The following is a 26,873-nucleotide window of genomic DNA, read 5'->3' as shown; positions in this document are numbered from 1 at the left end:
TGTTAGCACTAATCTGTTTTGCACTTGCTATTGTAAGTTCACTCAACCCACGTGGATAACATGAATTTGTAGCTTAATCACTAACGACATAACCGCCCCCCGTACCGTTGTGCATGAAAAAATACAAATACGCAGCAGTGACCTTCCAACAATCTCCCGCAACAACAAGACATACACACGACCATATGCATTTACAGTGGTCCAGATTATGAGGATTGATCTGCATGATCCATCATGGATACCAAAATTTCGAGCTTGAACGACCCGCCAAGAATTTTGTCTGGGTCACAACTTCTACATGATTTGATCCGATGGGATAAACACAAAAATTCCTGTGCGGTTGACTTCACTAGTCATGGCAAACGAGAAAAATATCGTTATCAAGATATACAAGCTTGTGCAGCGTCTCTCGTTACGCAAATCCAAGCAACGCTCGGAAGCCATCAGGTATCCCAACAGCAGCACATCGTCCCGATATTGCTGCCACAGTCTCCTGGTTTATATATCTCCCAAATCGCCGTCTTGCAGTCTGGAGGGGCATTCTGTCCCATCAACCTCGATGCACCGAAAGACAGAATAAAATTTGTCGTAGGTGACATTTCTGCGAGTATCATAATCACGACATCAGAGTTTCAAGAGTCCGTTTCTTGGGAAGATGGCCCCAAAATCATCTTTGTTGACGAATTTCCTGCGATCCCACCAGAATCGAAAGAAATCAGTGGATCACGTGAATCTAAAAGCAACGATCTTGCATATATTATGTACACCTCTGGTTCGAGCGGAGTCCCTAAAGGTGTTGCAGTTAGTCATTTAGCTGCTTCACAGTCTCTTTTAGCACATGGAAGACTTATTCCCAAATTTCAAAGATTCCTCCAGTTTGCAGCACCATCTTTCGATGTTTCTGTTTTCGAAATTTTCTTCCCTTTGGCTAGAGGCCAAACGCTGGTCGGATGTGGTCGTAGTCAGCTACTCAACGATTTACCAGGCGTGATTAATGAACTAAACATAGACGCTGCTGAACTCACTCCAACCGTCGTGGGAGCTTTATTGCGGAAAAGATCATGTGTTCCTAAGCTTAAGTTGCTGATGACGATTGGTGAAATGCTGACGAGACCAATTGTGGAAGAATTTGGCGGATCCGACCAAAAAGAAAGCCTTCTCTACGGAATGTATGGGCCGACCGAAGCAGCTATTCATTGCACCATTCACCCAAAAATGGAAGCAAGTGCTAAACCTGCCAACATTGGCGTGCCATTTGAAACGGTGTCTGCGTTCATAGCGGAGGCGGCTTCTGGGTCTGAAAAGGAACAGGATATTAAATTTCTTCCTCAGGGCGAACTTGGAGAGCTTATTTTAGGTGGTCCGCAATTAGCGAACGGCTATCTCAATAGGGAAGAGCAAAATAAAGCTGCATTTGTGACCGTGACAGGAAAAAGATATTATCGAACTGGAGACAAAGCTCGAATTCTTGAAGATGGAAGCATAGAGATTCATGGTCGCATGAGTGGCGGACAAGTCAAGTTGAGAGGCCAGCGCGTTGAACTTGGTGAAATAGAAGATGCTATCTACAAACACCCGGGCATTAGGACTGTGGTAGCAGTCGTGCTGAGTGGGTTGCTCGTAGCTTTCGTACTCACAAACGATGATACAATGAATTCGGATCAAGTACTGAGCACTTGTTCACAATGGCTTCCGAGCTTCATGCTGCCTAGCGAGATTGTTATTTTGCCAGAGTTGCCGTATCTACCGTCTGGAAAGGTAGACAAGAAAAGATTAGAAGCAAACTATCACCAACACTACGAAGTAGTGGATAAGCAAACTAACTTCACACACGCTGAAGTAATTGTGAGAGAAGTGCTCCGCGAGATGCTTGGTCCATTTCCCTCGAACATACGTCTGGCAGCAGCCGGCCTTGACTCGCTTGTCTCTATCAAAGTATCTAGAGAACTTCGATCACGAGGGTTTAATGTTACCACTCTAGCAGTGTTACAAGCGGAAACCTTAAACGCTCTTGCAAAAATTTGCGAAAGCTGCAAAGAAACTCCAAATTCTGCTACAGCAAACGCAGCATCTACCAACTCAGAGGCATATGCCATGCTAAATGGCGACGCAAAAAATATCGAGGCCTCTTACCCGTGTACCCCATTACAAAATGCGATGCTTGCTGAGACTGCCATCGACCATAGAGCTTACCGAAATATGGTCGAGCTGGATTTGCCAAAACTCAGCAATATTGACAATCTCCGTGCAAAGCTACATGATCTTGCCGATCGCACTCCAATGCTCAGGACTGGTTTTGCAGATTCGTACGATAATAGTGGATACATGCAGTTTGTCTGGAAGACGTTTCCAGATTCACATATTGAGACTGTGGATGCCTTTTCCGATGGTTCGGAGATTTCTAGAACTGCATCACTTCATCGTCCTATATCCTTCGAGATTCTCTCCAGTAAATCTTACCTGAAACTAATGATTCATTTTCATCACGCACTTTATGACGCTTGGTCCTTAGATCTTCTTCTTGATGATTTGGACTGTCTGTTGCGAGATGAGACTCCAATTTCACGTCCGCCATTCGCAGATGTGGTGAGGGAATATATTAACAGCAGCATTTCCTCTGACTCTCAAGTCTCTAAAGATTATTGGAGAGATCACATGGCACATCTCGAACTTAGGCACATGCCAAACTTTCATACAAGAAAAGCTACCTCAGCTGGATTGGCTGTAGCGCATCACTCCACTCAGCTCTCCACATCAGATATTGAAATGGCAGCGAAACGAATGGCTTCGAGCCCACAAGCTATATTCCAAGCCGCGTACGCTTTAATTTTAGCCTCTTATTTGGGATCAACAGATATCTGCTTTGGCACTGTTTTTTCTGGCAGAACCATCCATGTTCCGGGAATAGAAGATATTATTGGACCATGTCTTGCAACCTTACCGGTTCGCATAGATACATCAATAGCGAGTACTCTCCAAGACCTGGTAGAGGCATTGAACAGTACGAACAGGAAACATCTTGAACATAGCACTTTTCCACTTCGCGACATCAAATCGGTCAACGGTTTCGAGCCTCGCCAGCAATTATTCGACACACTTCTGATATGGCAACAGACTCTTCATAGTTATGACTACAGCAGAAACAGTGTCTTAATTGTTGATCAAGTAGATCAACTTGAGTTCAATTTGACTCTCGAGATAACTCCTACCTCTAACAACATTCAATTCAAGGCAAATTATCAACAGTCTGTGTTTCCAGAATTTCAAATAAACATGCTTCTGCGTCAACTCGAAGAAATGACAAAAGCAATCATTGAACACGCAGAGAGTCCGTCTAGTCTTGCCTTCGATGGGAATAGCCCTGAGATTCTCTCCATTGAGAATCCTGTACCTACCGTGGCCCTTGGACCCGAGACATTGATATCCCCAGTGGAAAAAATCTCCAAAGAGGATCCCGATCGTCCAGCAATCGCTTTTGCCAGCGGAATCGATGGCGACGATTTTGAGATCCAATACATGAGCTATGGTGCTTTGAATACTCGTGCAAATCAGCTGGGGCACTACCTTTCTTTTCTTGGTGTCCTCCCAAATGATATTGTTTGCATATGTCTCGAGAAAAGTCATGATTTTTATGCTTCAATATTGGCCACTACAAAACTTGGTGCGGGCTATCTTCCAGTAACCCCAGGTATCCCATATAGCCGATTACATCACATTATAAGCGAAGCCAAAGTTAAAGTATTGATTGGGCATTCTTCATCCCGACCATTATTAGGACAATCTGCAGGCAAAGAAATTGTTTACATCGATGAGATTGATCTGGCTCAACAATCTACAGAAAATCTAATTCCTGGATTCAAGCCAGAGAATATTTCATATTGCGTATTTACTTCAGGCAGCACTGGGACTCCAAAGGGAGTCCTTGTCACTCAAGGTAATCTTCTGAGCAATCTTGATGTATTAGAGGAAATTTACCCGGCAACGAAAGATTCTAGACTTCTCCAATCATGTTCCCAGGCCTTTGATGTATCTGTCTTCGAGATCTTCTTTACATGGAGAATCGGTGGATGTCTCTGTTCTGCTGTGAAAGACAGCTTGTTTCGAGATATAGAACTTGCGATTCGAGTTCTTGGTGTAACTCACCTCAGCTTGACACCTACTGTTGCTGCTCTCATTGACCCTCAAAAAGTGCCAAAAGTAGAGTTTTTGGTCACTGCGGGAGAGGCTGTGACACAAAAGGTTTTTAACAAATGGGCTAGTCGTGGACTTTACCAGGGATATGGACCGAGTGAGACAACTAATATTTGCACTGTCAACCCGCAAGTCAGTTTGGAAGATCGTATTGACAATATTGGTCGGCCATTTAGAAACACTTCAGCTTTTGTACTTGCCCGCAACGCAGAATTCTCCTTGGTCCCAAGAGGTGGCGAAGGAGAATTTTGTTTTGGTGGATCTCAGGTCTTTAGAGGATACATGAATCGCGCTCAAGAAGAGGGAAAGATTATCGACCATCCCGAATATGGGCGGTTATACAAAAGCGGCGATTTTGGACGGTTGATGCATGATGGGTGTCTCATTTTCACGGGCAGAAAAGATGATCAAGTCAAGATCAGAGGCCAGCGAGTTGAACTTGGCGAGATTAATAATGTTTTGATCTCATCAGGAGTCGACGACTGTGCGACCATGGTTATTGACGGGAAAGGTAATTCGCAGCGCTTAGTTTGCTTTTTTACGCCTAAGTCAAATACTTCCGAAGATCTACTTCCTCTCCCGGCTGATCTAGTCATGATTGACAATCTCTATCAGAAACTTGAGTCGACGCTCCCAGGTTACATGATACCTTCAAATTTGATTCCGCTTACGGTTCTTCCATCAACATCCCAAGGCAAGATTGACAAGCGCCGGTTGATTAGCTTATATGATAGCTTTGAGCTTAGATACCTTGAAACAACTACTAGAGCGTCAAAATCTCCGACAGACCATCCGTGGACAGAATTAGAACTTGAGATAAGATCTGTATTAGGCGAGATTTCGAAGTCTTCAGTAGAAGATATTGGACCACACACATCCTTCTTTAGTTTTGGCATAGACTCGATTTCGGCAATTGCATTTTCTCGAAAGCTACGTCAAGTGATCCCTAAGCAAGTAGATATTTCAGACATTTTGAGGTACACGTCTGTAGTCAGGCTTGCAGAGCACTTATCAAGATCTCAACAGCTTGTCAGAGATGACTTATCGTTGGCTCATACAAATTTTGGATTCACTGAAGGGTTTATAAGGTCTACCATTTCCCAATTCGACGAGATTGGTAGAGTTGTAACAAAAATTACACCCTGTACGCCTTTACAGGAAGCTATGCTGTCTGCTGCTGACGCTTCTTCTGGCGCTTCATATAGCAATCATGTGATGTTCAACATCTTTGGTGACCTTGATAGGCTCCGTGGTTGTTGGCAAGAAATGGTTCAAAGACATGAAATCCTACGAACTTGTTTCGTTAGTACAGATATGCAAGATTTTCCCTACGTTCAAGTCGTGTTAGCAGAATTCAAGCTCGAATTTGGCTCTCTTGATTCTAGCACGTTGGACGCCGCCATCGTTGAAATGGGCACACAGTCGAAAAGTAACGAAAATTCTCCACCATACCAACTTAATGTTCTCTCCTCAAATGGCCAACCACGCCTTTTGGTCTCAATGCACCATGCTCTTTACGATGGCGTCGCCCTAGAAGTTCTTTACCATGAAATTGAAGAGTTATATGAAGAATTACCCCTGCAGCCCCAAGTATCTTTCACTCCATTTCTCCACCACATGAGGTCGATGGATATTGATTCTTCCGACGATTTTTGGAAATCTACCTTACAAGGATATCATCCACTCCATCTCGAAGATGTCTTAGATGTGCCGGGACAACTCCAAAAGCATAGCACCCGCATTCAGCAACTAATAACAAAAATACCTCTCAGTCAAATCGAAAACAATATCAAGAAACACAGCACTACGTTTCTAGCAGCGTTTCATGCAATTTGGGCTAGTAATATGACCGGACTATTCAAAGCCACTGATATTTGCTTCGGCAATGTTGTTAGCGGCCGCACAGCTCCAGTCAGTGGAATAGAGAGACTTGTTGCACCCTGTTTCAATACTATCCCAGTGCGATTAAAAGACCTCCATAAATTGACATATCTCGAGGCATTCAGAAAGTTCCAAGATGCAAATACCAACTCCTTACCATTTCAATTCACTCCCTTACGGCGAATTCAGTCTAGATTTAGCCCTGATGGCACCCGTCTGTTTGATACCCTGTTGATTTTACAACAGCCGTCGAAAAAGCTCGACCCTTCTCTATGGTCCATTATAGAAGACAATGGCGCCATGGATTTCCAACTTGTTTGCGAGATTATACCCAATCCCAGCGATGATACCCTAGAAATTGTTCTCCATTCATCCACTTCAATATTTACTGATAATGATGCTTATAATATAATTCGAAGGTTCGAGAATCTTATCGGAGTTGCCTTGGACAATCCGAGGCGGCAAATTATCTCGTCCTCTGCAAGGGCACAGATTCTCATAATTAGCGAGGAAAGGAATAAGAAAAAAGATGTTTTAGAGTCATACTCCCATGACAAAGTGACAAGTCAACTAGAATTAGAAATTCGAAATGCCATTGCAGGGTTTACTGATGTCCCCAAAGAAATGATCGGCCGCGAGACGAGCATATTCAGATTGGGTCTCGACAGCATCAGTACTGTTCAGGTTGCGTCTCGCCTGAGAAGTCAAGGACATCAACTCCTTGCTAGTGATATTCTACAAAATCCTACGATCGCTCAAATTGCTTTACATCTTCAGCAAATTGGCACTTCCATGAGCCAGGAGAATAGCCAATTTGACTTTGCGGCTTTTGACCAAAAGTTTCGGGACATAATTTGTTCAAAGATTAGCATCTCTCAAGATAATGTAGAAGCAATAAGACCTTGTACTTCTGTACAGCAAGGCATGCTTGCTCAAAGTTTGCATTCTGAAGGTCATGAATATATCAACAGCGTGTCTCTGGAGCTCTTGCCGGGTCACTCCACGGCAAGAATTAAAGATGCCTGGACTTCAGTTTGTAAAGCTCATGAGATGCTTCGGACGGCATTCACCCAGACTGGAGACTCGGATAACCCGTTCGCAATGGTCACATTCACAAATGAATCATTTATTCTCCCATGGTTTGAAAGCCGGAAACATGTCCTGTCAAAGGAAATTGACCGCCTCGAGAACCCATGGTATATAAGCATAGAGGGGAAAGGGGATAAAACTCTGCTCATAATCACTGCACATCACGCTCTGTACGATGCTCAATCTATGCAGATGATTTTCTCGGACTTCACGAAGTCCTATCACAATCAATCAGTTAATAGTCGCCCTAGTGTCAATACGCTCTTAAGCTCAGCCTTACAAGCATCTCAAGCGGACCAAGATGAGAAAAAGGCATTTTGGCAACAGCCAGAAAATCGAATCGTGGTCAATAAGTTCCCTGATCTAACTCCTCTTCGCGTCATGAGATCTAGTAATGCAGTCTGTGAAGTCAAATCCCTAGCTTCATTACAGGAGCTCGAGGAGAAATGTCGAAATATTGGAGTTACAGTGCAAGCAGCTGGACAATCAACTTGGGCGAGATTTTTGATGGCATACACCGGAGAAAATGTTACGACATTTGGAATGACACTATCAGGTCGATCTGTTTGTGACGATGCCAATATGGTGGCCTTTCCGACCATTGTTACACTTCCGGTCAACTGTAATGTAATGGGCACTAATAGCGAGTTGTTGTCTAGGACTATGTCATCTAATGCACAACTTCACAAGCATCAATTCACACCGCTCACGTCGATCCAGAAGTGGTCTGGTTATCCTGAGGGAAGGATATTTGATACCTTATTCGCATACCAAAAATTACCCGAGGAAGGAGATGTTTTGAGTCCGCCATGGAAAGTAGTCTATGAGGAAGCTACCGTGGATTATGTCATATCTCTGGAAGTTCAACCACTACTATCCGGTGAAATCGCAATTCGACTATCTTTTAGAGAAGACATTGTGCCCGCAGCACATGCAGAGCTTATGATAAAACAATTCGATGCGTTACTGCTAGATACGCTCGACAACCCTGATCATCTATGCGACGTAGCACCCAAAATTGAAACGAGCCTACTATCCATCACTCCTGCCCAGGATCCAGTTCTTCCCGACTCCGTAACACTTCTACACCAGTACGTTGAAAGAGGCTCCAAAACATGGCCAAATAGAGTTGCTTTGGAGTTTGCTACTTGTCTTGAGCCGGGCAATTATCACAGTCAAAAATGGACATATCAACAGCTAGATGAAGCAGGTAACAGGGTCGCTCATATGCTCCATCTACGTGGGGTGACCCCGGGCGAGATAATTGCGATTTGTTTTGACAAGTGTGCCGAGGCTTCTTTTGCAATTATTGGTATCATGAAGGCTGGCTGTGGTTATGTTGCACTAGATCCTAATGCTCCTGCTGAACGTTTAAAGTTCATCGTGGAGGACTCTGCTGCGAAGTTGACCATTACTGCAGGAAATCCGGCGCAAACCCTAAAATCTTTCGTAGACGGAGAAATGATTGATCTTACTGATCCTTCTATACTTCACGAATTTAAATCCGAGGCGCCACGACTTTTGAGAGAAATTACTCCCCAGGATATCTCATATTGTCTGTATACATCCGGAACGACTGGTACACCAAAAGGATGTCTTCTTACCCACGAAAATGCTATTCAAGCAATGCTCGCATTTCAAAGGTTATTTGCTGGTCATTGGACTACAGAATCGAAGTGGCTACAGTTTGCCTCCTTCCATTTCGATGTTAGTGTCTTGGAACAATTCTGGAGTTGGAGTGTTGGAATTTGCGTAGCTTCAGCTCCTCGGGACCTGATATTCGAGGACATTCCGGGTGCAATTCGACAACTAGGTATCACGCATATTGATTTGACACCAAGTCTTGCACGTCTACTGCACCCTGATGATGTCCCATCATTGTGGAAAGGCGTTTTTATTACGGGTGGTGAACAACTAAAGCAAGAAATCCTGGATGTATGGGGTGAACATGCTTGCATTTACAACGGATATGGGCCGACTGAAGCTACCATTGGGGTGACAATGTATCCTCGAGTGCCAAAGAATGGCAAACCTTCCAATATTGGTCCTCAATTTGACAATGTAGGATCATTTGTCCTGAAACCAGGTACAGAGCTGCCGGTCTTAAGAGGTGGTATTGGTGAACTTTGCGTTTCTGGAAAACTTGTCGGAAAGGGGTACCTCAATCGCCCAGAACTTACATCGGAAAGGTTTCCAACACTTACCGATTTCAATGAACGTGTATATCGCACTGGAGATCTTGTTCGCATTCTGCACGATGGAACCTTTATTTTCCTCGGCCGTGCTGATGACCAAGTCAAACTTCGTGGGCAACGTCTGGAACTTGGTGAAATCAATGAGGTAATTAAGAAGAGTAGAAACGATCTCGAAGAAGTAGTCACGTTAGTCTTGAAACACAAAACCCAAGTTAAAGAGCAGTTGGTCACGTTTTTCGTCAACTCGGGAAAGAACGAGTCAGGAAACAAGGGAGTGGTTCCCTACATTAGAGATGCTTGCAAATCGCGCCTTCCAGGATACATGGTCCCTACACATTTCATTCCCATCAAAGCACTTCCACTTAACGCAAACAATAAAGCTGATTCAAAACAACTAGCAGCGCAGTTTAACGATCTGAGTATGGAAGATCTTCAAAATATGAGCCTCTCAGTGCAGGATGATGTAGAATGGACAAAGAGAGAAGAGAAAGTCCTCGGCCTTATCGTCAAAGCGTTTCCCGTCGAGGTTCCCGATTTGACTCGGAGCTCGAATGTCTTCCAACTTGGTCTTGACTCCATCACAATGGTCAATTTTTCTCATACTTTGCAAAAGTTGGGATTAAGCAATGCTACTAACGCCACCATCAGGGGCAATCCCACGATAGGAAAATTGGTTGAAGCACTCCTTGTCGCACAACCGAATGAAGGCAAGGAAAGCCCATATCTAATCGCAGCCCAGTTGAATATTGTCGGGTTTTCACAGCAGCATACACCTTCCATTTGCAAGGAGCTAGGGGTAGGATTGGAGCAGATTGAGAGTATTGCACCTTGCACTCCTGTGCAGGAAGGAATGATCTACAGATTTCTTGAGAGCGATGGGAGGCTATATTTCAACAACCTCCAATACAGGCTAAAATCTGGAGTTCTTCCGGAAGAGCTCTATGCGGCTTGGGATCGTGTCGTTTCTAATCTTCAAATATTACGGACCAAATTTGTATTGACAGACGATGGGTTTGCCCAAGTGGTTCTCAAGTCTGGAGAATCATCATTGAAAAGAGCATCAGAAGCCCCAACGAAAAGAGAAGATATTCTCAAGAACCCATGTTCTTTTGAAGTCGTTGGTTCTGGAACTGAAAAGAAAATGATCTTGAACATTTTCCATGGCCTTTATGATGGCAGCAGTCTAGGTATGATGTTGAATCACCTTTGCGACGAATTCTTCAATGTACAAGACATTCAATACGGGCCAGATTTTCATTCGTCCTTGGCACATGGGCCATTGTCAATAATTCCTAGAGCAGAAGAATTCTGGAAGTCCCATTTGAAAAACTGGTCTGATTCTTCATTACCTCATAAACTGAAAGATGAAGGTAATAATGTGTTCGAAGATACCCTTGACCTAAAGGACTTTGAGAAAAGACGAAAAGCTCTATCTGTCACCCCGCAAGCCATAATTCAAGCAGCATGGATCGCAGCTATTCAATTGATCATTTCTACAAAGCTAACAACGATTGGTATTGTCACGTCCGGTAGAGGAATAGATTTCGAAGGAGTTGAAGAAGTTGTTGGTCCTCTTTTCAACACCGTGCCCTTCCATCTTCCTATTGAATTTGGCACCCAAATGTCCTCTCTGATTAAGGATTGCCATTCCATTAATATGAAAATCCAAGAATTTCAGCACACACCTTTAAACGATATCACGAAATGGATCACAGGTGGAGCTAGCAGTCCACTCTTTGAGACCCTCTTTGTGTTTCAACGTCCGGATGTTAACGAGAAACGATTTTCGAATCGTCTAGGGAGGAACGCCACAGTTGTTGACAATAGTGATACAGATGTAAGTGAAGAGCACTACCATTGATAGGAAGTTCACCTAACTATTGGATAGTATCCGCTAGCACTCGAAGCTACTTTGAGCCACGATAGCACCAGGCTTGCACTGAAGATTGTTGCCAAGAGCTCAGCTGTGACAGAAGTCATGGGAATGCTTGTGCTCCAGAACATGCATGAGATGATTCGCAATATCCTTAACGGCATAGATGAAGAGATGCAAATTATTAGGGTTAAACAGAATGATCATACAAATTCGGGCGACAAGCTGAATTCGGAGCTACCTCGCTCTCAACCATCAGACCAACCACTTCCTGGCGGAATAGTTCTAACAAAACAGAAAATCGACGCGGTTTGTAGCGAAATTGCAATTTTGGCCAAGGTTGACAAGATACATAACGATGAGCCTCGAACAATTTTCCAACTTGGACTCGACAGCATCGATGTAATCAAATTATCCTCACGACTGCGAAAGAACGGAATTGAACTATCTGTCAGCGAAATCATCAAATGTCAGACTATCACCAAAATTATAGAGAACGCGAGACTTTTGAAAGCCGGGACACACAGCTCTCTTTCTATGCAAAAACTGACAAAGATAAGCGAACAGCTTGATGAGTATCTAAAGCCCAGCCTTCCTTCTGGAATTGAACGGATTTTGCCAGCTACACCTTTGCAAGAGAGCATATTGAAGGAAATGATAAACTCTAATTTCAAAACTTATTTGACTGTGCAGATTTTGGAATTAAGTGAAGGGACTCAAGAAAAAAAGTTATTGAACGCCGTGGATCGTGTTATTGAGAATTCACCTATTTTAAGGACGACTTTTCTTGAAGTTCAAGACCCGCAGTCTCCTGTGAACTATGCACAAATTGTCCATCGAGACTGGGTGAAAGTTTCCGAAATGAGCCCGGTCGTAGGGCACACACATAAGGGTCCCGAAAGCCTTTTACAGGAGGTAAATTCCAGATTATTGGAAAACTGTACGTCGATAGAGAGTAATTTGTTCGGAGTACTTCCCGTTCATTTCGAAAACAGGAGGTTCATAGCAATGAAAATCTCACATGCTCTTTACGACGGCGGATCACTGCCGATGATACACGATGATATCAGCAAAGCATATTGGGGCAATGAAATTACTGGGCGACCTGACTATATGTGGTACCTGGCAGAGATTCTCGATTCTGTTACCGATGAGGCAAAAGATTTCTGGAAGGCCACACTTTGGGATTCGCCACCGTCTGTATTTCCAAAGCAGGAAACACCGCCAATGGACGAGATTGCCATTCACACATATGAAGCGGTGTCCGGATACTCATTACAAGAAGTCAAAAATTTTTGTCGCTCTTCTAATATTACGTTACAGACACTAGGACAGACATGCTGGGCTTTAGCCCTTGCAGAACTCATGGGTCAGCTTGATGTTGTATTTGGGACTGTACTTGCTTGTCGTGATACGCCCGAAGCTAGTAAGGTAAACTTCCCATTGTTCAATACTGTGGCAGTTCGAGCGATACTTCGTGGAACTCTCGGTCAAATGCTTCGGGATATGCAAGAGAAGAGCGATACAACCCGTCAATATCAAAACTTCCCCCTTGGTAAAGCCCAAGCATACGCACTCGGTTCTCGAGATTATTCAAACAAGGATACCACGATGTTCGACACACTGTTTACATATCAAGGTGCTAGGCCTGAGGCGGAAATCGATCCGCTATATTCATATCTAGGTGGCACCTCAGACAACATTCAGTTTGCAATCTGTGTTGAAATGGAGGTGGAAGAAAAATCAGATAAAGTTTACTGGTCAGCGGCTTGTAAATCTGTTGCTAGAAACGAGGCACAGACCCGAGAGATTCTCCAAAGTTTAGATACACTTCTAGGGATGATTATGGAAGACGAAAAAGACCAGGTTATTGAGATTCACTCTGATGGAATCTCAATAAGCGGATCCCGGATATTTCAACCTCGAGAAATTTCCCGCCCTCAGAGGATTCCAAAAGCACTTTCCATCCGTGACAATTGGTCTCAAACTGAATTGAAACTTCGAGAAGCAATCTCTGTCATCTCAGGTTTGCCGGAAGAGGATATCCCTAAAGACTCAACGATCTTTCAGTTGGGCTTGGACTCAATTACGATAATCAAACTTCCAGCACTATTAAAGAAGTGCAACATCTCCCTAACTGCTTCGGAAATCATGAAATTTCTCACAATTCAGGATATCACCAAACACCTATCTGGGAAACATGAAACGCAACCAGATGGTCCTATCGATGCTGATGCTATTTTGGTTCAATCTACACCATTGATTGATCAAATCAAGCTTGATCATTTGCAAGCTTCTTTGGGTGAGATAGAATACATCATGCCCGCAACATCAGGACAAAAGTACATGATTAGACATTGGCATAATTCGCAAGGGTCAGTCTTCTATGCAACTTTCAAATTCAAGCTTTCCAATGGCTTTGATCGAAATCGACTCGATTTTGCTTGGTTTAAATTGCTATGTCAACACGATGTCCTACGTACTGGTTTCATTGAGTCGCCCAAAGAGTTAAGTATCGCTCAGATTGTTTACAAAAATCCGTCAAATAAGATCATTTATGTAACAGAGTTATCCAAGCTTGAAGAATGTACAGAATATTGTGATCTAGAAAACCTCGAAGATCCACCACTCCGTCTTTTCGTCATTGGGGATGATTCCAGGTCAAATACTTCAAGTCAAGGTATCGAAATGCACTTGGTTATCCACCACGCTCTTTACGATGGCATAAGTATCTCGTTGTTGATTAAGAATTTGGTAGCCTGGTATGAAGATTCGGATTTCATGTCTGTTTCTCCAATTACCAAAGCTAGATGGAAGACATTTGTAGCGACAGCGATCCAGGAAAAAAGCAGGCAGTCTGTGAGGGATCAGTGGGTGGAGTATCTTGGCTGTCCTCCTGATAATCAACCAAATCCAAATTTTTACAAGGGATATGAATCACCAGAGCCAGAAATTGAAGAGCCAAGGCGAGTTGAGGTTTTCACACCTGGTTTACCAGCAAAACGCCTGAAGTCAATCGCCCACAATGCGGGCGTCTCGATTGATCATATATTGATCGTGTTGGCATCCAGACTTTTGAGGATGAAACAATTCGAGAATCCTTTGCATATTCATCCTTCTCAAAGCAGAAAAAGTAACAGGGAAGACCTAATCGTAGGCCTGTATTTGGCAAACCGCTTTCCGTTTTCGGAAAATCTTTCTTCAATGCTAGCTCCAACGCTCAACTTATTACCGATCAAAATTACAGAGAAGAAGGCAAGTTTTGGTATCAATTTTGCCTTGCCATATGAGGAGTTAGCTAGAACTGTCCAGAGAGATTTGGGAAATATCGGCGTCGGGGGTATGGCTAATGTGGACTTGGACGAGATTTATGAGTGGACTGGAGTGAATGTATATGGCTGGATTAATATTGTTAGGGGGGTAGACGATGGTGAGAAAACGGATAAGGGTAGAGGGGTGAGTGGGAAAGCGGGTGAGGAATCGGATTGGGAAGTGGTTGGGAAATCGAATGCGGAAACGCAGAAGGAGAATAAAAATCCCGGCGGGACATTTTGTCTAGAGCCTTCGGTTCAAAAGGGCCGAAAGAAGATTCAGGGAGAAGAACTTCTTCAACCGGTTGTTGATAGGGAAGCGTATGCGAGAGTGGTTCCACTGAAGAAGGGCAAGAAGATGCCAGCTGTGAAGGAATTCGGAGCGTACCTGGTAAGTTCTGATATCTCAATATTTTTTTCTTCTTTTCGAGACCTATTTGTGTTCTTATAAAATTTCGATTTTATACCCAGATTTCCCCTTGCCTATTCCCCCTCTATATCAAATCATCATCATCTTCTTTTCATTTTTGCAGAGAATAAACCAAAGCACACCAAACTAATAATTTCCTTTTGTGAATAGCCATCAGTCGATATAGAAATCCGCTATAATCCTCATGATGAAACAATCGACATAGGTATCTTTGGACCGAGTGATAAAATTAGTCTTGAAGAGGTAGCTTGCTGGATTGAGCTTTTGGGGAACCAGATTTAGATTTAGATTTTGAGGACTCGGGGATGAGAGGAGGAACAAGGAATGTTTTTATGGTATTGTTTTACTGTGTTGGGTGGTATCCTTTTATTTTGTTTTTTATTTTTTCGGTTTGTGTCTCATGCGTTTCCAGGGATCGGTTGTTTTGAGAGGAAGGGAGGAAGTGGTTTAGTATTGATATTGATTTGGTGGTTATGCAGAGATTCGAAATTCTAGATTGACTTACATTAGATTTTAACACACACTTTACATTTTACATTTTACATTTTACTCTTTACTCTTTACTCTTTTTTTTTTTTTTTTTTTTTTTTGCTTCTTCACCTACCTACTTTGATTTCAAATCACCATTATTTTCTTTTTTTAAAAAACCCCCTATGAATACATCCAAAGATCGGAAAATAAATAAGTGAACATGGAGAGAGAATAAATGCAATTTCATAATATATTGGAAAATTTTGATATTTGACTAACTCTTAAAACTATCCTATCCTATCATATCACATCATATCCTGCTTCTCATCATATCATTTCGTATCGCGTGAACGCCTAATCCTCTCATCCTATTACTTCCAAAAAAGAAAAAAAAAAAAAGCTAAAAAGAAAAGGTGAATATCAAAATCCTAACTGTTTTTGCAGAAAATGAAATCTCTTATCGCGGTTTCCTCAATTCCCCAGTTTCCTAAACACAAAATCTCCCTCTAATAACGATCTTCATCATGGTGTCTTCCATGCGAGTGACTAGAATGTCTCGAATGACTTCTATGTTCATGTCCATGGTGGCCATGATGTCCATGATGCTCATGACCATGCTCATGATGTCTCCCGTGTCTCTCCTCCTCATATCCTCCATGTCCGCTATACTTCTCATCTCTATATCCCCCATTATATCCATGCTGCGCGTGTTGTGGGTGTAAACCCTCCCCTTCTCTCGGCGGCGAGCATTCTCTTCCTGTTTGTGCGTCCTCGTAGTATTCTACATCGCGATCATTGTGGTCTTTGCGGTATTTCTTTACTTTGTTTCCAAGGAATTGTCCCGCTATCATGCCGCCTGCTGCGTAGAGCAGTTTGCCCATTGTTCCTCGTCCGGTTTGAGAGGCTACGCCCCAGCCGCCTGCGGCGCCGAGGCCCATGGACATCAGTCCGCGATCTCCTTCGACGGGTTGTCCGTTGGCGTCGAGTTGGGGGGGAGGGAGATTAGCACCTGGTTCGTCGTAGGTCGGGGCTGGGGCGCCATAGGGTGCGGGTGCGCCGTATGGAGCTGGTGCAGGTGAGTAGCCGCGGTTGTCGGCGTAGCTGTTTACTTGTTGGTTTGAGTATGGATCGTGAGGTGGGGTAGGGGTTTTGTCCGTAGGGAGATTGTTAGGTGGAGCTCGTAAGATGAGGAGGAGTGTGCCTGGGAGGGCCGAGGGCGCCGTAGGGTAATCGAGATTTTGAGGGAGGATAAGGTCCTAATGCGTAGTTTGGTGCGGGGGGATAGGCGGTGTTGTCTTGATTGTAAGGAGGTTGTTGGGGGTATGGTTGAGGAGGTGGTGCAGAACCATAGGGTTGATGGGGTGGGTAGGGGTTTCCACCTCCGTAGAAGTCTTGGTTGGACATTTTTGTTTGATTTGCTTTTGCTTTGCTGGGATTATCTTCTGTTTTCGTGTTGGATTGTATTCGGTTTGATGTATTTGAAGATGTTTGTGTCACCTTTAGAGATAGAACAAGAAACGATGCGATCTCTATTGAATATGAGCAGAAAAAGAAGACAGGTAGGATGAGGCGGGTAAGAGTATTAGTATTTATATTAACACGAATTATGTACGGAGGATATTAGTGAGGCACAGTTAGGGCAGTGAATCATCTGCAGCCTCGAAAAGCTAAACGATAAAGCTGACTATTATTAGCGGGGAAGAAGCAAGATCTAAAAATGTATTGGCTTGTTATTTGGCCTCTTTCCGAGTTCCGACTTGAGGGGCAGATACTGCGCCACGGGTATCCTGGTTACCTCATGCAATGGAAGTATTCCAGAAGATTGAAGAAGTTTTCCGAGGGGCATCATTGAGGATGATGAATAATGATTTCGGGGATGAATGGGGCGTGAATAGTTCATCTGTTGTCTGTTGAATGATTTTGGTGTATGGAAAATGATTTGATCACCTGTTACTAGTTACTTGAAACATTCATATTCGCATTTAACTCCGTACATACATGATGACACAGGACTTTCTATTAGGCTATTCGCATTCGCATCCACATTTAAGGTTATCAATATTCTAATCTTATGGATCGTGCAAAGAAACCAATTGCTCAATATGGCAAATGATAACTTTACTTTCTACTTTTCTCGCTTCTAGCCCCTTCATCAATTCATGATCAATTCATCAACCCTTCAACCACCAAACAAAACCAAAAGCCCAAACCCAAGAAAACGTCATCACCCATACACACTTACGCCTTACAGAGTACACCCTACACCCTCCCCTACCGCCAAGCCACAAGTCCTCAGCCCCGCCCCGCCACCCTGCACAACCAAACCCTACGAAAATGCCGATTTACCGTTCTTGGCAATTTCTCTGCTTAGATTTTTGTATTAATTACTCCGGATAACATACGTACTACACACTCCGTACTATAAAGTCTAGAATCTAGAATCTACGGAGACGAATGTTGGTGCTACACGGTGAGTTCCGGATATCTGTGTATGAGGAGAGGAGGGGAGGGGAGGGGAAGATGATTAGTTTTGTGGGTATTGGGTATTGGATATTGGGAAGATTGATGATGAATGAGTGAGTGGATGAATGGATGGATGAGTGATTGGAAAGTCACGAATGAACGGATTATTGGAATTCCCATGTTTTGTCTAAATCATCTTATGAACTTAAGCATACTTCGTTTGGATGGGACACTGGGTTCGGTACTGATCGATTGATCGACTGGTTGTTGCCGAGGATAAATGGACGGATGGATCATACATACATACATTTTAGTATGAAGTATGTGTCCCTCCCTATACATACCTATACCTATGCAAACGGTGACTCCGAAGATGTTAGCTACTAGGCTAGGTAGCCTTAGATATGGATACCTATATTGAATATTGTGTTGGCAAAGTAATGAGTAATAAGTCACGAGGTGCAAAGATGTTTGATTGTGAGACTTGGCATTTATTATATTATTATATGATGTGATGGGGAATGATATTTTCGAATGTATCCATCGGTGATTTAATGGGGACGGATACGGAGAATGAAGAGTTTCCTTTATTTATGGATCGATGTAGTTATACCTAAATATATAATAATATGAATCTGTAGAAGGTGAGAATTTTAATGATGTAAGATGTAAAATACTATTAATGCTGAAGTAATGCTCAAACCAATTAATTGCCCTTCGTTTACGAGTATCCTCTAGATAATTCCAACTCTTCAATAAGTCACATTAACCTAGACCTACGATATCCGTCATCCATTCCAACCGTCTCATCATAAAAAAATCCTAATCCTCCTCCCTCCATCGTAGCTTGTCTCTGTATCATTTCATCTTGTCCCATTCCTATTCCCACTTCACTAACCCAATCTTCTACATATGGAGATTGGTAATTTGTATCCACACGACCGTCATGACCACCTCTATGATTCAGATTACCAGTATCATAAGTAGTGAACGGCGTCATCCCTTCTCTCCCCATTTCCCGTCGTTCAATGTCCATCTCCCGTCGCAAATCTGCACTGCTTCCACTTCCTAAGGGAGAATGGATAGATCCGTACCGGGAAGATGTAAGTGGACTGTCCATTTCGCCGTAGATCAAAGGGTTGGGACTTTGCTGAACTGTACTATGCTGGGTTCGCGGATCCCCCATGGTCATTTCGTTGTACATCATGCGGGGTGTGGAACGGTGGGAGCGACGTGAAGAGTTTGGATAATATAGAGCGCCTTGATGTTCTGGCGCCATTACGAATTCAGGAGGACCAGGTCCGAAATCTTGGAATTGTGGTGGTAAGATTGGGATGCGTGGGGAGCGGTATCGATGTTGCATGCGTGGAGTGGGAGAAGTTTCTCCGAGTGAATATTGACGGCTTGAACTGGGAATTCCTCGATTTGGCGATCTGGGTGTCATGTTGCGGTCCATAACGTGTTCAAAGGCTGCATATTCATTTGATCGTAGAGGTGATTGCCGTCTTCTCCTATCAATTTCTTCAAAATGTTCGAGCCCTGCTGGGTATTGCTTCTCCAAGCTAGAGTTCCGATTACGAAGATCTTGATTACCGATTCTGAGGGCCTCAAGACCTCCTGGGTTTCGACCGATGCTTCTAGATCTTGGACCTATTCCTCCTATTGCAAGAGCTTCTATACCACCCGATCCTTCCATATATCTTTCACCTGGGCTGGAATAATTTCGTTGAAGTGAAGGTAATCCCATTGAAGAGGTTAGATCCCCAAGTATGGGAATTTCTGTACCAGAATCTCTTATCCGATTCATCGACAGTTGATCTATAGTTGTCATTTGTCTTGAATTAGGGTTGAAATTTGGACAGCCCTCCCAGTGAACTCCATTTTTCTCGTGGCGGATATCGTAGCAACCAGAGGTTGAACCCTGGCGATTATTCAGACGTGAAAGAGCATGTCTAGAATCACGATGATGAGATCTCCCCAGACCGATACTTTCTAGAAGCATGTTACAAATTGGTTTTAGTTTTGGTATTGGCTTAGAATCCGTGGTATAAGTTCAAGATGAGGATGATAGAAGGAGAATGTGAAAAGGAAAGTGGAAAGACCATAAAGCGAACGTCTACGTCTGCATGACCCGATACCGGATGCGATAATGAAAAGTTTTGTATGAGTCAAGATATCTTCTGACTATAAGGATATCCATAGGAGGGAAAGGCTAGTGCTTCCATTGTTTGCTTGTTGAGAAATTTTGACAAACTGTAACACTTGTTCGTGGTCAAAATCGGTGCAACGTGACGGACTGTAGGCTTTTGGCCAATGGATCAATCAGATACCTAGATTGCCCAAGAATATGAAGTTCAGTAGGCAGATCAATGCTTGTGTGCTCGAGAGTTGTCGCATCGATCTTTCGTGTGAGCAAACAAACATTCCGGGTGCATACTCGGCTTGTTGCTATGGGGACCGTCCGGTAGCCGGATATGTCCAAAGAGTATTCGAGGGACTAAGTAGTGAACAGAAGTCACCCAGAGACTCTCAATTCAATATAAATACCTACAGATAGTTTCATTCTTAGAGCGATAATAATAGAAAAAAGGGACGGTAATCTCATCATCATGTCCATGACCTGTCAATATCGAGAATGGGACACTCAGTTCAAAGCCCGTGCCTAGGATGAATAGCAATAGGGAACTTTGTTGATATTTACTCTCCTTTTTGTGGTATGTTGCATATGTATTGATTGATTGATGGGAGAACGATCGACTCCAGAAAGTACTGACTCCAATTGGATTAATGCCAGATGTATTGCCACAATCTCCAGATATATTGACTGATGCAGAAGTGATGAAAAATAGATAGAGGATGTGCTGAAAGGTATAACTGAGAAAATGATATACTCAAAATAATTTTAATTGGTGAAGATCGGTATGCATCGCTGTAGATGGTTGTAGCGATGTAGTACAGAGAGATTAATTATAGCTGGACAGATCATTTGTATTGTTTGAAGTTAGTTGGGGTTTGAAATGATGGGAGAATTGAAATGGATATGTAGAGATGATTGAGAAGCTATATAGACATTGAATCTGTGTTTATCTAGTAGTTTGTATTGAGGAGGTGATCCAGCAGTTCACGATGGGTGAAAGACGCTCCGCTGGCCCTTCGGGAACCACCGCCATGGAGGCAGAATATTTGAGGATATAAATATTTTGTACTCGGACATGTGAGACTATTTGTAAAAAGATATTGAATATAAGATTGTTATATAAGGTTGTTATATAAAAAAGAAACAGATATAGTTATATCGTATCATTTACTAGGCACACATCAAAGTATTCATATATCAAATTATTTTACCCTTGAGTTGATATTAAATATGGAATGTAGTTATATATGAAGAGAAAGGGGCAATTGGCACCTCATACTATGTATCAAAGTAATATAAAAAGGGGTAAATGAAGCATCGCCGGTTACATGTATATCATTGCCAATGAACAAAATGAGATGATCATGAAAGAGATGAAATGATGATTTCTGCCCTGAGTCTTGCAGCCTCATATTCAAGGCCAAATTCCCGTTACAACCAAGAACACACATCACGCTAAACTATAAACATACTAACTCCCTTAAGAAAGTTGAAGCTACTAACCGTCGACCTTTCTTGCCCTTCAACTTCCTTCGCTTTTTTTGTACGAAAATCGAGGTCCCTCAAATCCCAAAAGAACATCCATTCCCCCCCGCAAATTCACCAGGAAAATTCAATCTTAAATCAATATCGTAAGATATCCATTCAAAAGATAACTTTAAATCTTCTCTACAATCTTTAAACAGTACTTATTACCTATTTAAATTTGTGCGCATCATCGCGTTCAATCTAAAAAAGTCGCCCACGCTCATCAAAACTCTACATCATCGATACTTCCTTCTCAACTTGTGCAAACAATAGGAAGCTACCAACGAAATCAATATGCCTTCGCAAATGCCGTCAAGTTTTGCTTCTGCTGCAGCAGCAGCTGGTTCAGGTTCAGGTGCGGGTTCGAGTCGTGATTCTCGAACTGGAAGGAACGAAAGTGCTCGTGGTACTGAATGGTATGTTTGGTTTCTTCACAATCCCTTCTTGTACACGCATTGCAATCACCTTTTTGGCCATGTTTGAGTTAGAGTGTATAGCATCATATCTACCATACATTACATTTTATTTCATTAGTGCCCTTTTCCCAATTCCTCCTTAGTCGCTTGCTTGATTGTTTGGATATTCCAGACGTCATTAGTACAATTAACCATGCCATTTTTGGGAGTGGATGAAAACTACGAATTTTATTCTCCAACCAGGAACCGTCTTCGACGTATTGAAAGCCAGTCAGATCCTATAACTAATGCGACATCACATTATAGGGCAAGAAGAGAAAATAGATCTACCAATGGCAGTGGCACAGTGACCTTCCGTCGTTCTTCTAACGCTCCCCACACACTATCCGCACAAGCAGACAACCTTCCAGCACAGAGTCTCGAAGTCTCCGAGGACTTACCACATCAACAAACTCAATCATACGAGCCATCTGTTCCTGCAGATCTTCGTTATCCAAAACCTCATCTTTTGGATTTATATCAAAAACATCGAGAAGCTAAAGATTCTGGCGCACGCAATGGTGACGTTTCAAGACTCTATGTTGAAGGCTGGAACCCTGGTCAATCAATTGGAACAAATGGTCGAGCATGGGGTAAGGTTACTGATGGCAGAGAGACTCATGGTCCAGATGCATGCTGGGATATGACAGGTAGTCAGCGACCAGTTTCTTTGGAAGAGATGACCGAAGATGAGAAAATTGTCAGTTTACCTACAAATCAGCTCGCCGCAGTTATTTAATACTAATATATACATTAGCTTTTTACTACTGACGTCAATTCTCCCATGAAACCACCACCCCAAAATCAGAACAAGGGCCCGAGCGAACAAGGATCAAACACTAATGGTCGCAAAACCTCCATTTCTCATGGTTCTGCCAACTCTAATTTCGCAGTTACCTCGCCAGCTTCCAGCAGACCTGGCACACGACGCAGAGAGACGAGTGATGCAATTCCATTCGCTGCTGGATTAGGATCCCCTGCCGGAACTGGTCGATTCCCTCGCGACGAGTCTTCTCCCTTTTTCACCCGCAAACTCACGGACCTGAAGGATGATGGAGACGACCGACCGGACGAACCAAAGAGCTCCCTGCCATTCGGCCCATTAATGCGTTCCAATACAGGTGGGGCTAATTTGGGAAGCGCGCCGTTGTCTCCTTGGGGACCAGCGCCCACAAGCGCTACAATGACTCCAATGGGAACTTTTGGTGCCTTTGCAATGCCAACTCCCACAACTCCAGGCGACAAACGACCAGCCTTCGGCAGCATTCGTGGCGAGAGTCGGCTTGCACATCTCATGCCAAAGGATAAATCGGAGGAAAGTGCATCGCAACCCGCCGAACGCCCATGGAGAAGTAGACCTCGAACAGATACAGACCCCTTTGGCGAAGATAATATCCCTAGCGGCAGCGCTGGCCTTGGAGGTGGTCAGGATACAAGCCCAACTTTGGATCCTCAGCGAAAGGCACCAGGACTTGACACGCCGATTCGTGGACTATCGAGTGATTTTGGAATGTCTGACATGCCTGGTTTCAGGGATGCTCAGTTACGTGCTCAAAATCACCAGACACCACAAGTACAGCAGCAATACAATGAGCCACTGAGCCCAGATACTAATCCTTATCGTAGCCCACACGAGGAACGAAGAGACAGAATTGGACACGAGGAAAATTCTTTTGACGATGATCATTCTCATGACCGACCTCAACCATTAGGAGGAATCCCGGAGCATACACCAAATGCTTTTAGTAATCTTTCCAGAAACTTCGGCAGTGGAGCTTTTGATGGAAGCGATCGTAGCCAAACGTCCAGTGTCGTAGGTGGTGTGTCCCGGGGACCATTCACGGCTTTAGCCGGACTTCCATCTTTGAGTAACATTGGTAATATGGGTGGGTGGCCAACAAACAATATGGTTTCGACACCGGATCGCGAAAGTCGATCGGTATTCCCGAGTGCATTTGGAAACTCCATATTTGCGCCCATGGGTGAGTTACCATCTCCAATTCATAGCTCTATGGGTGGCGGCATGTTTGGCCATGGCAACCCAATGGGATCTATTGGACGTGGAAGTAAGCTCGGATCTTTGTTCCCTCCCGCTATGCAGGCTCAAATGCAGGGCGCAGAGAACGATAATTCTGGTGAAATTGGAGACCTAAGACAAAACAGCGCATTTGGAGCGATTGGCCGGACCCCCTTGCACAGCCATGGCTCATTCTTCGGTTCTGAACCCCGCACCCAGGAACCATTTTCTGGAGCGGATTCCCAGCCTAGTACAATCGTTCCACAAGCTCCTTCGGCTCAATCTAATTACCCACAAACCCAAATTGGGTCGGATTCTGCACCAGGTCAACTTCCTAATGCTCAACAACGTACTATGGTTATGCCAGACAGAATGAGATGGATTTACCTTGATTCACAAGGACAGCCTCAAGGACCTTGGTCTGGATTGGAAATGCATGATTGGTACAAGGCCAATTTCTTTACGGCTGATCTCTCGGTCAAAAAACTTGAAGACACTGAGTTTGAACCGCTTGGTCAGCTTATCCGTCGCATTGGTAATTCACGCGAACCATTCCTGGTCCCTCAAATGGGCATTCAGCATGGACTCCCTACCACCCAAGCTACACCATTCGCCTCCGCTGCTACAGCCCCTGCTGTTCAACCTGGATCTGTTCAACCTCCCTTTGCTGGAGCTTTCCCGAGTTTTGGTACTACGTTGACTGCCGAGCAACAAAACAATCTGGAGAGACGCAAGCAAGAGGAACAATACCTCATGGCTAGACAGAGGGAGTTCTTGGCGCAACAACAGGTCGGCTTGAAGCAAATGCAAATGGGGGGTCTTCCTTCCACCTTGCACCATCATTCAAGTGCTCATAGCTTGCAAAGTCAACCTAGCTTTGGTAGCATGACATCGCCAATTTCTATGCCACCACAACCTCCAATGCCCGGTGGGTTCTTTGAAGCTGGCCCCAGACCCGGCCTATCTCAGATGATGGGAGGTATGCCCAATGAATATCTTCACGATGATTTAGCTCGCCTTGGCCTCCAAGACCGTCAGCAAGCCGGAGCGGTTGGTGCACAAACCTCTCAAGCTCAGCAAATTAATGCTCTTTTTGGTCAACCTCAGCATATTGGCACGCAACGTGAGCCGCCTCGGGCAGAACAGAATGACCCTCAAGGTTATGTAGCTCGTCTTCGACAATTTGAACAGCTTAGAGCTGAACATGATGCAGAGGAAGCAGCTCAATCCTCCGCTAATGACGAAGCCACTTCTTTGGCACAAGCTCAACCGGAACCACAGGAACAGCAGTCACAATACGAAGAAGAGACCGTGTTAGAAAAAACCCCAGCACCAAAATCTCCCGAGGTTCCCTCTTTGACTCAGCAGATCAAGGATCAACAAGCAGCTTCCACCGCCGCAGCACCTGCTAAGCAGTCTCCCATTTCTGCTCCTCAACCCGAGTCCCCTTGGGCAAAGGTGAATACTAGTCTCCCAATGCCTTTCCCACCCCCTGCACAATCGATGACACCTCTTCCTGCTCCAACTGCTCAAAGAGGTCGCTCAGGCTTGCCGGACTCATTACATGCTGAAGTTCAATCACGCTCTGAGACTCCCGAAGTAGTTAGTGCTGGACCAACCCTTGCTCCATGGGCTGTTCAACCAGTCGAGGCTCCTAAAGGTCCTTCTCTTAAGGAGATTCAAGAAGCCGAAGCCAAGAAGGCTGCTAAAGCAGAGGAAGCTGCCGCTGCTGCACGTCGTGCCCTTCATGAACAAGAAATGAAGTTGCTAGCTAGCCAACCAGCTGCACCCGCTCCTGGTCTTCCAACAACATCTACCTGGGGAGCTACAGCTACACCCACAACTCCTTCTAATGCCCCCTCTGTCTGGGCCAAGCCTGTCGCAGCCAAGACTCCCGTAGCTACCACTTCTTCCAAGAAGACGCTCGCAGAGATTCAAAGAGAAGAAGAATTGCGTAAGAAGAAACTTGCAGCCACTGCAGCAGTATCGCAACCTTCTCCTGTTGCAGGCGGGAAACGCTATGCCGATCTTGCAAGCAAACCATCTGCAATCACTCCCACGATTGGAGGAGGCTGGGCCACTGTCGGCGCCGCTGGGAAGGTCAAAATCCCAACAGGGCCATCTGGTGCAGTTGCGCCTGTCCCTGTTCGTTCTGCCAGCAGTGCTTCTGTAGCTAGCCCCGCTGTTCGCACAATACGCCCAGCAGCATCTGCTCGCAGTGTAACCATGGCTGGCAGTCAAACCGGTGGTAACGCTGCCAATGAAGAGTTCAAGAAATGGACAAGGGCTACTTTGAGTGGCAAGGAAGGCCTCAATTCTGATATTGATGGTTAGTTGAACTTTCTTATCTTTGATCTATTTCCCACACTAACATATCTTCAGTCGACGTATTCATGACTATGTTATCTTCATTCCCAGACGAGGCTAGTATTATTGCTGATGTCGTGTATTCTAATTCTCGTGTGATGGATGGTCGTCGTTTTGCTGAGGAATATATTCGCCGCCACAAATTGGCTGACAAGGGTATTGTTGAGCTTGCTAATACTGGAACAAATGATAAGTCTGGCGGAGGTGGATGGAGTGAAGTCGCCAAGAAAGGGCCACCGAAGGAGGAACCTACAGCTGGCTTCAAAGTTGTGCCAAATAAGAAGAAGGGAAAGAAGTAGGCGGTTGTATGGAGTTGATTACACTTTGCTGCGTTATGGATACCTTGTCTGAATAGGAATTTTGTATCTCAGAATAGGTTGTTCATTCTAGCCCGCGGGTTTCTCCATGATGAAAATGGTGTCAGCCTATTGATCAGCGAAGGGAGAAACATAATTGAATCCCCAAT

General features: G+C 44.1%; 4 protein-coding genes across 4 annotated transcripts; 2 read left to right on the top strand and 2 right to left on the bottom strand.

Moving 5' to 3' along the window:
* Positions 1-234: 234 nt before the first annotated feature.
* SS1G_03693 (hypothetical protein) lies at positions 235-15,252 on the top strand (the record flags this gene model as incomplete). Its single annotated transcript, XM_001595554.1, has 3 exons — positions 235-11,193; positions 11,797-14,931; positions 15,121-15,252. 3 exons carry the CDS (start codon positions 235-237, stop codon positions 15,250-15,252), a joined length of 14,226 nt encoding a protein of 4,741 aa, XP_001595604.1.
* Positions 15,253-15,947: 695 nt separating this feature from the next.
* Positions 15,948-16,845, bottom strand: SS1G_03692 (predicted protein; the record flags this gene model as incomplete). Its single annotated transcript, XM_001595553.1, has 2 exons — positions 15,948-16,507; positions 16,821-16,845. The coding sequence occupies 2 exons, from the start codon at positions 16,843-16,845 to the stop codon at positions 15,948-15,950; spliced, it is 585 nt and encodes a 194-aa protein (XP_001595603.1).
* Positions 16,846-18,664: 1,819 nt separating this feature from the next.
* SS1G_03691 (hypothetical protein) lies at positions 18,665-19,906 on the bottom strand (the record flags this gene model as incomplete). Its single annotated transcript, XM_001595552.1, has 1 exon — positions 18,665-19,906. The coding sequence occupies one exon, from the start codon at positions 19,904-19,906 to the stop codon at positions 18,665-18,667; it is 1,242 nt and encodes a 413-aa protein (XP_001595602.1).
* A 1,956-nt stretch (positions 19,907-21,862) lies between these two features.
* Positions 21,863-26,706, top strand: SS1G_03690 (hypothetical protein; the record flags this gene model as incomplete). The annotated part of the gene is made up of 4 exons (XM_001595551.1): positions 21,863-21,984; positions 22,291-22,723; positions 22,781-26,369; positions 26,423-26,706. The coding sequence occupies 4 exons, from the start codon at positions 21,863-21,865 to the stop codon at positions 26,704-26,706; spliced, it is 4,428 nt and encodes a 1,475-aa protein (XP_001595601.1).
* Positions 26,707-26,873: the final 167 nt, after the last annotated feature.

This window comes from Sclerotinia sclerotiorum, genomic scaffold (assembly GCF_000146945.2).
Source record: "Sclerotinia sclerotiorum 1980 UF-70 scaffold_4 genomic scaffold, whole genome shotgun sequence".
In the NCBI taxonomy this organism is placed as follows: domain Eukaryota; kingdom Fungi; phylum Ascomycota; class Leotiomycetes; order Helotiales; family Sclerotiniaceae; genus Sclerotinia; species Sclerotinia sclerotiorum.
Note: the sequence above shows the minus strand (reverse complement) of the source record. Positions and strands in the feature narration are given on the sequence as shown.